The sequence below is a fragment of the Danio rerio genome, chromosome 3, assembly GCF_052040795.2.
Source record: "Danio rerio strain M-AB ecotype USA chromosome 3, GRCz13ab, whole genome shotgun sequence".
Taxonomy (NCBI): Eukaryota; Metazoa; Chordata; class Actinopteri; order Cypriniformes; family Danionidae; genus Danio; species Danio rerio.
In genome coordinates, this window is record NC_141023.1 from 35976023 (window position 1) to 35993101 (window position 17079).

Sequence of the window (17079 nt, forward strand, 5' to 3'; positions counted from 1 at the left end):
AACATAATGAACTCATAAAACAACAACAATATACAGGAGATGTAAAAATGAACAAGCTGGACATTCGGTGTGTTTATTCAGAGGGTTCAGTTGACCGCACAAAAAAAAAAAAAAAAAACAGACAAGAAAAAAACAAGAATGAAATTTCACATTTACATGAAATTATAAATATCTCCAATTAAAACACCAATACCTTCCTTGCACAACTGGAATCAAGTCGTCAATATCTCATAACCAACTCTATTTAAGCCACAAAAGAATAAACATAACAAAAACCATTTACAGTAAATAAACCCATCAGCTAAGACAAAAGAACAGCCTACATTATTAAGACACCAGATGATTAATCACGTCAGTAGAGTCCAAATGAAAATGTTATTTTTCCATGTATTGAAAGAACCAAACCCTTTGATTGGGATATATACACACACACACACACACACACACACACACACACGCAAAACATCTGAATCTTACAGTCCTTAGTAATCACAAATTTATCTTGTCCAAGATCAAGCACTTCAAAGTCCTCAACTGTTTTTTTTTTTTGGCAGAACAATTTGTAGAAAAGAATCACCCTGTTTTTGTTTTAAGATAAAAATACCGAAATGACCAATTATACACCATGATGGTGTACACTTAAAATGAACAAACTTGATCATAATTTAAGGATAAAATGGAAAAACACTTCAGCTTCCGACTTGATTTTTTTTTTTACTTTGAGTCATAATGGTAATTAAAGCAAAAAAGTACAGGTCTATTAGTCTTTAAACAAAATAAAGAGATCACACTGCCAGCTGACTCGCACAAAACATTACAAGTCCAATTTAAAAGTCTTCAAATAAAGCAAAATAAAATGACTTCATACAAGTTTCTTTTTTTTACAGCCCACTTTGACGGATTTAAATGCAGCGATGAAAATCTGACTCTAAAGTAGTCAAGCTGGAAAACGGAAATCCTATTACTGAAGTGACAGTCAAGATTCAATAAATCCACTGTGAGTGACAAATCCTTTCAGGATCTTCTGTGTGATTCATACACAGTCAACTTAAAAGAACAATGCATTTCTGATAAGGCATTCAAAAAATAAACATTAATGAACAACTGGAAAATAAAACATACGGCCAAATTGCCCCTTGCATGATGGTGATCTTTCAAGATAAAATAAATAAATACATCTATCTTATACGGGTATTAAGGCAATGCAGTGGCTTCTTTCATTGTGTTCCTCAAGCCGGTTAGCGATCAAAAGTTCATAACTTTACAGACTGAGAAAAAAAAAAGCATCAAAAATGACAATGAGGGAATTCACTTGTAAAGATATGAGCGATAAATAAAACCCTGGCCTCTTCAAACAACACTGCATCGTATGCAGTAGCCTTAACAAAATGTGGATATAATACACTGCACGCTCTATCACAAAAGAATCATTCGCTGGGGAGTTTAATACCCTCCCGTTGAGCAGGCGTGCAGCAATATTACAGTCAGTGCAATGCTCAGATTAGGCTGCTAAAGAGATCCCATTATACATGGGAAAAAAACGGATCACTGGTGCCCAACAAAATTCATCAGCAGAGGAGAGAAAAAGACAAGAGGGACAGGAACAAAGACGGTGAGGTTTGTGGTCCGGGATGTGGAGCACATCTACGGGATTAGTGGATGTAAGCTCTGTAGACTGCAGACATGTCATTGTCCGACTGGTCCAATGCTTTTGCTCTCTTGTATACCTGCAGAAGAGAGTCAAGTAATGCATTATTTCTAAAAAGACATTGTAATATTTAATAGTGCTATTGTTTTTTAGGTTTATTTTATGTTTCCACTGTGCAAATGTTTTCACCACATGCTTTCTTACCTCATTTGCAGCAGCTGCCATTGGTGTTGGATGGTTAACAGAATCTCCCATTGAAATGGCTAATCTCAGATCTTTCTGAATATGCTTTAGGTAGTAATCAGGTTTGAAGTTGCCCTGCAAAATATCTGAATAAAATAAAATAAATATTCATCAATTCTAGTTCTTTAATGGTTACAAAATGGTTTATATAGCAGATCTGCAACAGTACTACAATGACCCTCTGAAAATCCCTACAGTACGTGACTGCACTGAAACCAAAGTGGCACTGTGTAAAAAATGATGAACTACAGGAGGATGCAAAAGGCATTTCCAACTTAAACTTATTAATTTTATAGGTCACACATTCTTTTAATTTGCACTTTAGTAAATGTCCTAATACGAACTTTGATGTAGAATGAAAATGTCTTTCATGTTATTAGTGAATGTGTGCCATCTTGCCCCATCCCTTTTCTGGAAGTGCAGCTGTGAAACAATTTGGACAACTTCTTCAAAACCATCTGTACTTTTCAAAAAGTAAACGCTTAGTAAAAGAGAGACCTGGGGTCCGTTGTTCATACGTGGATTACTCAGATAGCTGGATTTGGTTATTGACGATTTGACACGACCCAGGATCATTTCGTTCTTTAAAACTGATCCGAGAGTTGTTGTCATAGCAACAGTTCGGGTAGCTCAAACCTGGTCCGGACCAGGTTCAATTCATATAAACAGGATTAGATTAGGTCAATTCAAGCAAAGATAATACAGAAAGTATGTACCGAGTTCTGATAATTTCTTACAGCAGTAGTTATATACACTAGGGGAAAATAGTAAATATTTAACTCTATATATATATATATATATATATATATATATATATATATATATATATAAATAAATAAAACTTATGCAATCTGCACTCCGTAATGAATAGTAGGATTGTAGGAGCTTGATTAGCTAGCCCAGATGTGTTTGATTGGGTTGGAACTAAATTTAGCAAGACACTGGACCCCCAGGACCGAGTTTGGACATGCATGGCCTAGCGTAAGTACACCCAAAGTTTTGTTGGTGTCTGAGCTCTGGGGTCCGTTCTTCATAGCTCGCTTAAATGATCCAAGATGATTTGGCAGATCCTGGATCTTTATATAAAGTTAAGATATACAATTATAGTTATTAATAAAATAAGTTAAATATATGTGTGTGTGTACATGCATACATACATGCATGCATACATACCATACATACATACATACATACATACACACCACACACATTAATAAAACTTATGCAATCTGCACTCCTGGTGGTGCAAAGAGAAAACTTATTGATATGAACTTTTTGGATCGCTTTAGTTCAATTGGTTTATGATCATAGACATGCACAATATGTGACTTTTTTTAAAAGCAATAATACATTTATGCAGTCAAAAACATGTTTTGACAGTTAATATGACAGTGATTTGTTGCTTTGTAAAAGTTGCAGACGCCGTTACCAATATCAAAATGTTTTTGTAAACATCCAGTTATTCTTTAAACCGATTAAAAAACCGGCTACAATAATACTACATGGCTACTATAATAAGGAAAATCCGCACTAACTGTAAAACTAAATTGCTCTTGACACATGAAAGGGCCAATCCTGCAGCCCACAATAAGGTGTAAAGTTATTGCGCATCATATTAAACAAACCATTTACTGCTAATTTGATGCAATTTTGCTCACATGGATAATTGAATATTAATCAGATGATGTCATTACGCTGCTGTGCTGCCAGCCAATCGTAGCATTGCTGATCATGACTTCGAGGATCGATAGATCTGTCCTTCACAACAAGCAGCGATCTCAGATCAGTTCATTCAGACATTTTAACCTGATTCACGAAGTTGTTTGAAGAACCAAATTAGCCAGAAATCAGTTATCAAGATTAAAAGATCCAGGATTTGCCAAATCATCATAGATCATTTAAGCAAGCTACGAAGAACGGACCCTAGAGCTCAGACACCAACAAAGCTTTGAGTTTACTTACACTAGGCCAGGCATGCCCATACTCGATCCTGGAGGGCCAGTGTCTTGCAAAGTTTAGTTCCAACCCAATCAGACAAATCTGAGCTAACTAATCAAGCTCCTACTATGCTTTCTAGAAACATCCGTACAGGTGTGTTGAGGCAAGCTGGAGCTAATATCTGCAGGACACCGACCCTCCATGACCGACTTTGGACACCACTGCACTAGGCTATCTGAACCATGCGCAAGCACATTTGAACCCAATTTCCCTGTTCATATGAAAAGTGTGTGTGCTCCAAAACCCTGGCCTGGTTGGAGGAGGTGTGCCAGAGCGTGGTTCGGTTGGGTTTTGGCATGGTACACTTGTAGTGTGTGTGTAAAGCCCCCATGAGCTTGAAACTGAAGACGCGGCGTCACTTTTAAAGGACTGTTTCATATGGGTTTATTAATCCTTTTTACTTTTCAGTGAACACAAACTATCATAGTTTATCAAAAAACGCCCCACTGTAAGTCAGCTTGCCACCTTCAGCAAACCCCCTAATACGTGCAGCACAATGATTTTCATGAACATTTATGAGCGTCAAAAGTGGTGGATCTGTTCAGCAAAAAATTTACCTGTGTCATTGCATCCCAAATGACTTAAAATAATTCAAAACAATACAAATAAAGCAATCAACACTGTTCAGAGATTGCTTCTTTTCTGTTGAAATGAACAGTCGCTTCATTAATGATGCAAGTGTGCTCAGGCTCGGAAGGCAAAACATGCAATGCGAGTGTGGGCCAAGGGGGAGGTGGGACAATCGCACGTGGGCATAGTTCAAGACAACCGTGCCTAGTGCGAGTACAACCTTAAGCGTTAGATAAAATGACAGAGGCTCCACAATCAGCTTAAATTTTAGTGACATAACTTTAACATCACCTAAAACTGAGCTCATGTCCATTTGTTTGTTTATATATAAAATATTGCAACGTCTAATTCATTAAGCAACAATTTGGTGACAACTACGAATCTAGAAAAAAAAAAAGGTAAACATACTCTGGCATTTCTGGTCCACGAATGTGCTTGCCATTTGTCCTTGGCAAAGGATATCCAAGAATGTTTGTTGTGACTGTCCCGTGGCCTGCGCCAAGGTCAATCCCTCAGCGATGGTCGCCATAAAACTGCCTTGAACCATGTTAAGTATGAGCATCATTCTTGCAGCATTTCCTGCTTCCCCTGCTTTGATGGATGAGAAAAAAAAGTTACACACACACGCGCGCATGCACACACACAAACACACACACAAACACAGGATGAAAGCTGGTAGTACCTATAAAGAAAGAGGTCTTTCCCATTGCCTGGAAGCAGCTGCTACAGTCTTCATAAACACTGCGATCTCCAGCGGCAACAATTACCAGCATGCCATCATTGGAAAGCTGCTGGCTGCCTGAAACGGGAGCTTCTAGGAATCTTCCCCCTCTGGATGTGATGACCTGAAGATTCAGTTAAACTTTAGGCTGTTTCCATTTGGTACCAAATGTTCCAAGTCATCTCAAAATACCCACTTTTTGGCATGTTTACATCACAGAAACTTCAGAGAGACTAAATAAGTTCCTATTTGGGTATAAACGCCAGGACAGTCCATTTTTGGTCAGCAATGGACTGTCAGTGAGAATCTGTGAGGCTAGTTTTTTGTTTGGGGTGTTCCGCATGTTGCCTTTCAATGGGCTGAATTGCCTGAATCAGCGTCAACTAAGAAAACAATGCCAAGTCAAGAGGGAATACAAAGAAGCCGGCTGTCAATTTGCTGAATATTAAACATATTTGCATGAGTGAATCCTTCAGTGGTGAAAAATACTATGAAAATGTTATGTAAAAGCTGCTTTGTTTACTGCTTGAATCTAACAGGAAGTGACAGAGTACAGTTTGAATGAATGCATGTTGCATGTCCTAGTACTTTAAAGTGTCCTCCATCCTCCTTAAATTTGTTGAATGACTAACTAGATGTTGACCTGTATAACTCACTCGAGTAAAAAAGTGAATGATAGGAGAAAAAGGCTAGGGGGAAAGTTTAGTTCTCAGGAGACCAGCATGGTGGCTAGTTCCTATAACTACCCGGCTCAAAAGCACCTACTGGGATCTTTCATCCAATCATGGCAGACACAGAGAGATGAAACTGGTTACCTGTGAGAGCTCTGTGATGGTTTCTGGATCAACGGTGGACATCTCCACGTAACATTTGCCTGGTCTGATTCCCTGCAAAACTCCACTTGGACCTAACACAAGCTGAACAGAAAACGTACTGTATATGAAAAACAAAGAAAGAAACAGATTTAAACACCAAGTTAATATCAAAATGTCAACCTACATCTCTGGCAGCTTTTGGGTCTGATACACAAGAAAATGTGATGTCGCACATGGACACGACTTCAGCAGGCGTTCGTCCTAATCTAGCACCTTCTTGAATGAACAAATCACACTGCAGAATGAAAAAAACAAACATAATTAAAAATCTTCCACACACCTGCTGAAACTTCACAACCAAACACATAAACACTGAATTTGATAGTACCTTTTCTGCTGTGCGATTCCAAACAGTGACAACATGCCCCATCTTCAACAAATTAGAAACCACGCCACTCCCCATCAGTCCTAGTCCAAGGAAACCTATCCTGTTAAAAAATAAAAACAAACACTACAGGTATAACTAGTGTTACCAAGTGAGGCGTCTAATTGAAAAGGAACAATGTCAAAATCAGAATAATCCAGCAACAGTTTTTCCCCTTATTCACTGAAAAGAACAGGCATTACTTAGTGTAAAAAAGCACTGTTCAGCACAACACAGTGCACTAACAACATATGTATTCTCATTTCACAAAAATCCATGGATCAGCATATGCTTATAATACATCTTGTTTAATAATTGTATAGTTTTATATTGTTGTTTTATAGATGGACCAGTTTTTCAGATTGTGCTTTATCTAGTTCTGGTAAAGCATTTGTGTGGACTGATGCTTTATCCCTCCAAAGATTTCAAAAGGTTCATGGCGATAATGTTTGAATGCGGCTGTGTGTGTGCGCACGACTATGGTGACTCAGACACGCAGCTGCTGAAAGAAAGGACTGGTTGAAATCAGCCAGATGACCAGTCGATCACCAGTCAAGCAAAAAAATACAATTCCTGTCTCTATTGGATCATCTCTAGAAAAAAAAAAAAATCTTGGGGGACTTTTTCTTTTTTTTTTTTTAAAGATTTTAACAGATGTGTGTGTTAAGCATCAATTTAGACAATGTTAGCACCTGTTAGCTTTAATTGTGGATAAACTTTTGTCAGCTAACTTCATCTTACGAGTGTAAAATAATTTTTGGGGCGGGATCAAAATCAGTGACGCATCGCTCGTCTGCCTGTTCTAAGATGACTTGTCAGTTTCTCATTATTATTCATATTTAGGTTTTTTTATCCTATGTACTATGCATGTACTTTCTGATGATGACAGATCTACCAAGCTGTGAGACTGCAGCTGTACAGGGCATGCAGCATTTAACCATTTAAGAAGGGTCAGACATGTTTTGCTGCATCTAAAACCTTACACTTCAATTTCATATAGTACTCTAAAATCAGTATGCAAGCCGAGTAGTACATCCGAGTTCATAGAATTCAAAAAGTCAGTATGCGAGAAGTACCCTGATGACTTGCTACTTCCGGCGAGATCCTGAAGCGCGTATCCCATGCATGCTACGCTATCCCATGATGCCCCAATTCATGAACTGACGCAGGTAGGTCACATGACCATGATAAAATGGCGGATGTAGTATGTCTGAATTCCATTCATACTTTGTACATTCATACTGTATAGAACATACTTTTCTAACGGCCGAGTAGTACGTTTAGATTCAAATGCAGTCCCTACTAAGCAGTAGGCCGTTTTGGACGCAGCCTTTGTTTCCATGATCCACGGCGTTTTTGTTGCATGGCTTTACCTGCGATGCTGTCTGGGCTACCGATACAGCCAAGCTGCTTGTGTGGAGCAAGTATTTTTGTTGAGAGAGCTGTATGAAAATTGGAGAATCGCAGACTTTGACTTTTATCAGTTGAGCTTGTTATCATTCATACACATCACATTTCCTTGCTGCTGTGTTCGCCTATGTTTACAATCTCCTGATTACCAGCAGGGCTAATGGTTGAAATAGATTGGCAAAGAAACCTGCTGCACAGCTATCCACTGTGTCTGTGTTCAGACCCAGGGATTCAGAAGGAGAGTAGTTCTCATTTATAGTTTATATAAACATGATTATAATAATATCAAATTGTGGTTGTGTGTAGCCTATATATGAAATTACGAATAGCTTATCATATTTCGCAGGGCATTAAATTGCTTAATGTTTATTTCTTTGCATTTTAACTTTTTAAACAAAAAAAAAATCAAGGGTCTCCTCACGTTTTGTGTCGGATTTTTTTTGTCTGATTTTGTGCCAAATGACAGCTCCACACCCATCACAGAGCATTTTTTTCCTAAATATTCTGTGGTGAACGTGAACTGAAAGAGGGGGGTTGCATGACCCTTTAAGAAAGTCGTGTTCCTCAGACTGCTTTCAGTGGTTGTGTTAAGACTCAAAAAAAAAAAAAAAAAAAAAAAAAGAGAAATGTCTTTTTTTTTTTTTTTTTTTTTTACAAAAAGGATTTAACCATAAATGTTTAACCTCTAAAAATGTTCTTAAAATTAAAATGATCTTAAATAACTCCACAGTTCTTGATTACCTTTTGTCAGTGGGTGTGATGCTGCCGTTGATGGCTGTGCTGTCTGCTGCCTGAATAGATGTTGATCTGGTGTCCTTTGTATTGAGAAAGCAGATAGATATTACAATAAATAAACAATGCTAATTGAGACAGAGATGAGGATGTGACTGTGAACTTCAAGGCAGCACTCACCTCCTCGATTATCTTTAAGCGTTTGGTGATGGGCTCCATTGATGAAGCTGGCTGTAAGAAAAAGAGATTTTCTTGTAAAACAATCAATTCAACAGGCACATTTTAGATAAGAACAGCAAAACGAACTCGAAGAGTCTTAGATTCACATCAATGTGAAAAACACAAGGGAGGGAAACCAGGTGGAAACCTTTGGGCCCAACAGTCACAAACGCAAGTACAAGTTAGTCATTGCTCTGGCAGATTCTTTTAAAGACGCCACTTATATTATTCGTTGCTGTATTGTTAGATGGCTCATAACCCCATATCATACTGCCAGGGGCGAAGCCAGGGTTAGGAACCGAAAATCAAGTTATCATGCTCAGCCAGATGCTCGGTTTCAGTTTAACTGAAACTTGAATGGGGCAAGAAAAAGGCTGACACAGCCTACATGAACATTTTTCAGAAAAGCCTCAGGCAATTAAAATCCAAGCGTGGTCTTTTTGGAGATAATTTTGAGATCAATTTGTTTCTGACTGTGGCGCCTGAAAGCAAAAGGGTAAGAAGACAAGCAAGAAGGAAATGTTCCTCTGAAGAGGAAGTGCTAAGAGGAAAAGAAGAGTTGATTAAACAGTTTGCTAGTAAAACTGTAACATAAACAGAAGTACAATAGTATCTTGGTTGGAGCATCTCTGCTGGCTGAAAGCACCTTTCGCCCCAAATCCAATCAGTTATTTAGACACACTAGCATGTAACGAAATTGTACAACAACAGCCAGAGTCCAAAATTAACATTTTGCCACATCTGTGGGCATAAATAATTTTACTGCACATTTTTGTACATCCATAATTGTATCCACAGAAAAAAACAGCTCACAGCTGCACTGAAAAAAAATATTATTTAATTTTTATATGAAAAATATATTTATAAAAAAAATTATTAGTATTTATAGTATATATATATATAATACAGCATTTATAATTATTTTAAGGGGGGTTTCAGCTCTTACACTGAGTTCAGCTTAAGTCAAAATGTTTTTGAATTCAAACAACCGTTCAAAGTTTTGGGGCCAGTGATGTTGTGAAAAAAACTAGTTTAATTGTATAGAAAAACTGATTAAATCCATTTAAAAATTTTTTTTATTATTTTACTTTTTCTGTGATGATACAGCTGCATTTTTAGCAATCAAACCTAAAACCAAATCCTGACAGCAAGCATTGAAAACATGGAGATTCGAAAGTAAAATAAGCGTTAATTTTAGACTCTGACCAAAGCCAAGACAAAGACCCTTTAAACATGACTGAACAAAAAAAAAAACATAGCCAAAAATATTTATTAACAGTACAGTTGCGTACACATCAGCTCATGATCTCAGAGGATTGACCAACAAGCTCAACATTATCAGTTCTTTTACGCAACAACTGCCATGCTGCAGATTCGGCCAACTAGCATCGCCAGAAGCAGTTCGAGGGAGGGAATTATTCAGAGATTATTAGAGCAGCCACTGTGCAAGAGACAGGGGGTAAGGTTGCACTAACTAGAAAAATCATTCAGGATCCCAGCAAAATGTCTCCTTACCTTCTCAGACTGGCTGAGCAGAAAGTGATGAAAATGTGGGTCATCCTTTACTGGCTATAATGGAAGAGAGTTAAATTGGAAACTATTCTCCAAAGAGACTTCCTGAACTGACAGTAGTTTAATCCCCAGCTAATTACAGTAACATGGTGGGAGGTGTGACTAAATAAAAGGTCAAAGTGACTTGCATTCTGAAAAAAAGGTGTTTAACACTAGCGACTCCATTTGTGCAGCTGCTATGAAAACACACAGCTGTGTGACAAGACTTAACTGCATCTATCTAGCCCTGAATAAGTCTTGCTGCTAACTTAAAGCAGGCATATTATGTGCAGAACCCCATAAAGGTGCAGAAATAAACCGTGAATTTAACCTACACTGCTATCCCATTTGAATCCTGACACTGTTCCAGCGACCAGCCGTTGAACAGAGGATGGCTCTGGGTCAGAATCAGTCTGTTCCTTAAGTGAAAAAGAGACACATTCACCATGTGTACAGAATGGCTTTATCTCATTAAACAAAGCCTTAAAAAGCAGCATTGCAACCCAGGCAAAATTCTGACAGACGGATACGCTGGTCACACTGTGGGGTGGGTCCCGCTTGAAAAACTGTAACCTGACTCCAAAGCAGGTGCAACATCAAATGGTCTTTTCATAGGACTTGACCAAAACAAAAAAAAGTGTGTCAGGTTATGACCTAACCCTTGCCCTTCACAACGTCGTTTAATGGTTAAAGCATTATGTTCCAACCTTATCTGATGAGCCACCCTTAAAGGCATCTTCATCATCCTCTTCAATGATCTTCATTGGTTTAGCTGCTTTCCGACCTTTATCAGACTTGCTTTTGTCATCAGAGTGTGACTGTAAAACAAACAAATACAACAAGAGTTTATTATTCAATAACGTTAATGAGTACAACATTTTTACTTGATCACGTAACCTTGGTTCACAGAAAATGCAATCTTTAACTATGTATAAACCAAAAAACTGGACATAAATCACAAAATAGACACTTTGTATCACAAGAATAATCAAATGGTAAAGCATTCCTGATTTTCTCATCAAAGTAATGATGAAAATATTTGCATGCTTGAGGAATTTTTGTGGCATTTTAAAGGGCACATAGGTTACCCCTTTTTTCAGATTTAATATGTGTTTTGTGTCTCCAGAATGTGTATGTAAAGTTTTAGCTCAAAACACCCATCAGATTTTTCCTTATACCTTTTACAAGATTCTCTTTTATATATTTTTCCACCAGGGGGCTGTTTTGTCATACTGCGCCTTTAAGGCGAGTACTTTAAGGGATTGAAGCATCTTCCTTTATAATTGTTATGACAGGCGGCTGCGCTTTTGAAGTAAAGCTGAAGTAAATCGCTGTAATTCATTGCCCACGTGCACTGTTTTAAAGGGCCACGAAACGCCTCGTTTCAGCAGGGTGTTTTCACACCTCTACCTTGGAAAAAGTCAGAAAAGTGGGCGTGTCTAGCTCTGTTTAGGGGGGAGTGTCGGAGGAACTAAAGTGGGAGGGTGTGGGAGTGTCTATTTGGGCACGCGCGAGTTTCAGAGTCAAAATACACACACACACAGGAGAAAGTGATGGTGTTTAACCTACATGGACATCTGTAGTCGAATTATTTGCCAAATTATTAAATGTTGGACTTTAACTGCAGTTTGGCTCTTTCATTCAGGGAATTCATTCACGCCCCTCGCGACAAATGAGATATTTGATTCGAGGAACTGCTCCAAGCGTGTATTTTTCATGCAATGTTTGATACCGCACGGCGAAGGAGAGAAAAAAACCTCCGCATTTCCCGGAAACTTAGATGCACACGGCAGGTAGTGTCAGAAAGCCGCGTGTGTTATTCCGGTCACTAAATGCGGTAAAAACCCTACACGAGGTTAAAGTTTGGTTGTGGTGCTAACATGTTTACACTCGGTGCAATTGTTTATTCAGTTTGTTCGTATCGAACTAAGTTAACTAAGAGCACTGGTCGCTCACTTACCAAATCTGTAGAGACAGGACAATCACCAGCAACTAGAGCCGCGTCTTTATTAAGAGAATACTACAAGCGAATCCGGATCTCGGCGTTTGCAGATGAGAACAGCTCTCAGGTAAACAATAATCCTCCTTAGACACGCAAGTTTTTGTTGTCGAGCGTCGCGTACACTGTTAATCCACACGTGACGCCAGCTGCGCTCTCACAGAGAGAAAATGAAAACAAAACTTAACGGCAGCAAATTATAAAAGCAATACTTCACGATTATTTGCCAATACAATGTGGCGTCTCTGTCCTGTAAACACGGTGACAGTAATGAATATTAATGAAGTTGCACAATAGAGCGCGCTGATTGGTTTGAACCAAGCCTTACTCATGCATTAATGCATCACACTGCAAGACATAATAAGACACACTATGGCACAGGCCTCCAGTCTGCACGCTGGAATACAACGCTATCATGTCATGACCGTGACGCAGCTTCAAAAATTCGTTTCAAACCGGAAGTACGAATTTGCTTAAAATGACGCAAAAACAACCAATTTACACTTTTTAGTGAAATATAGGTGTCCTAAGTGTTTTTAGCAGTGTGGGACACATATACGACTGTCAACAGCTCAAAAAATGTGTTTTGGTGTTTCGTGACCCTTCAAAACATTTTAAATATGTGAAACTTACTCTTGATCACATTTGATGAAGATTGTTGATCCTAGCGAACTGAACAGACCTTTTATTCCCGATTGCTTTGCGCATGTCTGGTCTTGTTGGTATGATTATACACATGACTACCGCGACATGTTACTACACGAAGCTGTCAATCAATTCGGTGGGCGGGGTGACCACACTCCTACGTCAAGTTGCGGTCGGTCTGAAAACCGCTCCAAGTGGTCCACCGTTTTTATGTTGTTAAATAAAATAAAAAAGGACTGGGTGTGTTTATATCACCCCAATATGACGGTTCATACACTATATCTACACAAATGTCTGTCCAAACAGCTTGAAAAGTATATTTTTCACTATAGGTGCCCTTTAAATACTACACGCTTTATAAATGCTTCAGTAATTCTCAGCTGATAAAAATACTAATTACATATCAGCACATATACCAAACATGTTTTAAGTTAAGCAATTTCTGCGCAAAAGAAGAAAAAGAGCTGTTTTGTATATTTAGGTTTGGTCTTAAATATGACAGTAAATGCCAAGTGAACTGAGTCATGTTTGAAAAACAGTTGTAACATGATGCAGATTCAATCCTTGAAATCAGACAAATAATGTCAGGAGACGCATTTTAAATGGACATAACCATCAGGTGCAGTAAAGCGATGCCTTTCAACTGACTATATCCTGAAACCATCTGTAATGTCTTTATAACTTTTTCATCTGCAGAAAATCAGTTTTTAAACAGCTTTGATGGCTATTAAGAACAAGTCATGCATGTTTGTAATACCATGAGGGTGAATAAATAATGACAAAAATTAATTTTAGTAAACAACCCCTTAAACAGCTTATCAGCCAGTTCAAATAGGTAATGCCTGGTACATAATATGTTTGCCAATCTGGTCACTAATGATGGCACTAAAAACAGGAAACACAGGTGAAAATGTGGTACAGAATTTGAGCTTATCCACTTTTAATGCACTCACCCTGACTGCTTCTGTGGCACTGACACTCATGCTACTTTACATGTTTGAACAACCACAAATCACTGAACAGAATCGGTGGTTTAAAGACCTGAATAAAACACTTTTTTTCTACCCCATGCTAGTATGAATTTATAGAGATTACATGTGGTCAGCTGAGAGGCATTACCATTTCCTCCAGTTATTTACATGAATTTAAAACTCTTATGAACACTTGTGCACAGATTTTATAGACCCTTCTTTCTAGTTTCTGTATATTTTACATCACTTTTGATGATGCAGTCATTGTGCTTTTGAGCAAGAAAGCAAGCAAATGAAAAGGTTGTGGATGATAATTATGATCTAAACCATGATCTATTTTGGTTCAACACAGTAAAGTGTGGATACAGTGTTTGCTGTGCTTTCTGACAGCATATCCAATTATGATCACGCCTGCTCAGTATATTGAATTTGGAGTTTGTTTAAACACATGACAACACGAGTGCTTAATGGCCCATTTCCACTGAGTGGTATGGTACAGTTTGGTACACTTATTGCCGCTTCCATGGTCAAAAGGTACTTAAAAGCAAACCGTATCGTACATTTATTAAATTTTTATTTCCACATCAGCAACTAATGGCTATTTCGTAGCTTAATGGATATACATAAAAATTACATGACAAAAACAAATTTGCATTACAATAAAATGACTTAAACAAATATATAAAATATAAATAGATACAATTCACACAAAAAAATATATTCAAGGTTAAATATGATTATTCAGGTCAATTTGCAATAAATAATTAAATTTTTTTCCTGGTGGTACCTTTTTAAAAATGTCCAAATAACTATGCTTAAAAGACTTTGTCTATTGAAACCATATCGTACGACTTTTTGGATGGTACCCTCTGCAAAGGGTACATAGCACGGCAAAAGAGTACCAAAAAGCAGAGCTAGACACGCAGCTGATCCCTATTGGTTTACAGAGATGTCAATCGCTCATGCAACAAGCCAGAATAAAACAAAGGAACCGCCATGTTTTAAATACACAGCTGAGATATTACACCATAATGATATATACATATAATAACGAGCCATGGTCGAGCCGAGCTCAAACAAACCTTGTCTTTTTGATGACCAGCCACAAAGCAAAGAATAACAGATTCTACCCTGTGCCCTAAAGTTTTTTTTTTATGAGCACATCTAAAGCACAAGCGATTTTGCGTTCTATATTTGAATCTATATTTGAAATAAACTTCTTGAGCTGATGATTATTGAAGCGCTTCTGACATCCAATATATGTGTATGTATGTGTTCATATACGTTGCATTTATTTATTTATATAAATCACAGACGTTACAGTAGGCTTTTTCACATCATTGATCTGCAGTTATAATCAAATCATGTTCATAAAAAGGTATTAATGAACATTTATATACAAGTATTTGTGTTTAAAGCATCTGTTTTGCGAGAAGTGCTTCTCAAATAGTGTGAAAAACCCGTACAGCTTTACTTTGACATTTTCTCAAGAGAGAATGACGTTGACTGAAACTTTGTTGTACATCACTCCCACCAAGAGTACCATTGGTACACTTAGCAGTAGAAACACTACTGTACCACTCAGTGTAAATGGGCCATAAAATCTAATGTGTTTCGAGTAGCTCTGCTCACGCTCAAAAGTTTTTTAGACCCTATTTAATGCTGTATTGACATTTGTTCTTCGGTATTAACACCAGATACAAACGTGCCACATTTAGGGTACATGCTAACCTGATCTTTCCCCTTGGCCTTCTTTAGATACTCCTCAACCGCATCAACAGCCTGTTGGAAGCGCTTGCCTTTGTTTATCTTGATCATCTCCTCTTTGTGGGGGTGGTAAGGCTTCAGCTGCTCTACCTTTATCCAGGCACTAAAAGGACAGAGCATATTAAAGTCAACATCTGCCCAGATTAACCTCTCAAACATCAGCAAACAAGGGTGCTGGTAAACAATCACTCACTGATCTTCAGTTCCAAAAAACTTGACGAAGAAACATTTTTTGCCTCTCGGCTTCTTCAGATCCTTCGGAGGACTGACGACCTGTACAAATATATAGTGTCACAGTTAATTAATAGACCATTATCCATAATAAGTCTAACATTTTATATAGCTGCATTTCAGAACTACATACAAAGAAGAACGTTTCCAGACATATTAAAAACTCGTATTTTAAAGAACATTTGTTTTGGTTTATTTAACAACAACACTTGCAGACTTAGATAGCCGGTCTACTACATTTTAAACAGCCGGTGACTTCGCCCTGACCCAAGGATAAACAACACAAGTTCAACTCAATAGTTTAACATAAACAGATCTTACCTTTCCTGGCCAAGGTGGATAGCGTCCAAGCTTACCCCTATAATACACAATGAAAGTAAAAATGAGTGTTATTAGTGATTTAGGGGCTGTTAAAAGCTCTCGTTCCACGATTCAAGCTACGTTAGCTGTAGTGTAGCGTAACCCCGTTTCGACCCCATAAGCGAACAGCCCTCATAACAACACGCATTCTTTAATATATTCAGTATTCATATAGACAAACGTTTAAACGTAAAATTAACACATTATATATCTTTAAACACGGCAACATCACGTGCTTAACTCTGGAAATACAGGCAAAGTAACAGTTAGCTTGTATGCTAAGCTCACTCAAGCCTAGTGCTCAGTGTGGCTTGACGACACATAAACTGGGCCATACGCTCGGTGTTTGCCAAAACACTTTATTGCAGCCACTACAATCTGTCTTCCACGTGCACAAAACATTATTTAAACCGGACTTGAAAAATAAGCGTGAAAAGTTCAGTTTGTGATCTTACCAAACCAGATCCCCGATCCTGAGATGCACGGTCGCCATCTTAAACTGTTAGTGAGAAACGTCGCACTGAATGCAGGGAATGAACACACCCACTACACCCATCTACCCCTGCGGGCGGGCGAGCGAGCGAAAGCTAACGACGACGCGACGCGATCAATGTAGGCCGAGTTTTTCATTTATATCAATGTATGAGGCGAGTTGGCTCGTCACTTGTCGAGTAGACCAAACAGGCCAGCTTTTTAATGCATAGTTTTATTTTTTTTTAAATAAGGTCGTAGAAATTAGAGTAGAAGCGATTTCCGAGTAAATTATAAATTTACG

At 38.1% G+C, this 17079-nt stretch overlaps 1 protein-coding gene across 6 annotated transcripts; it reads right to left on the bottom strand.

Annotated features, from left to right (window-relative positions):
• Window positions 1–57: 57 nt before the first annotated feature.
• glyr1 (glyoxylate reductase 1 homolog (Arabidopsis)) lies at window positions 58–16826 on the bottom strand. Of its 6 annotated transcripts, none has more exons than XM_087242635.1 (16): window positions 16760–16826; window positions 16266–16302; window positions 15907–15986; window positions 15678–15816; window positions 11039–11149; window positions 10667–10750; window positions 10296–10349; window positions 8742–8792; window positions 8571–8644; window positions 6384–6483; window positions 6180–6290; window positions 5996–6097; window positions 5142–5304; window positions 4868–5047; window positions 1853–1977; window positions 58–1727 (listed from the first exon to the last, which is right to left on the bottom strand). In XM_087242635.1, the coding sequence occupies exons 1-16, from the start codon at window positions 16795–16797 to the stop codon at window positions 1653–1655; spliced, it is 1524 nt and encodes a 507-aa protein (XP_087098761.1). In that variant the 5' UTR covers window positions 16798–16826; the 3' UTR covers window positions 58–1652.
• Between the last annotated feature and the right edge of the window lie 253 nt (window positions 16827–17079).

Coding starts and splice junctions, on each gene's coding strand:
- glyr1 (XM_087242634.1), bottom strand. CDS start 16,797: ATGGCGACCGTGCATCTCAGGATCGGGGATCTGGTTTG. Junction 15,987..16,265: donor ATCCACCTTGGCCAGGAAAG/GTAAGATCTGTT, acceptor ATATTTGTACAG/GTCGTCAGTCCTCCGAAGGA. Junction 8,645..8,741: donor GCTTAAAGATAATCGAGGAG/GTGAGTGCTGCC, acceptor CTCAATACAAAG/GACACCAGATCAACATCTAT.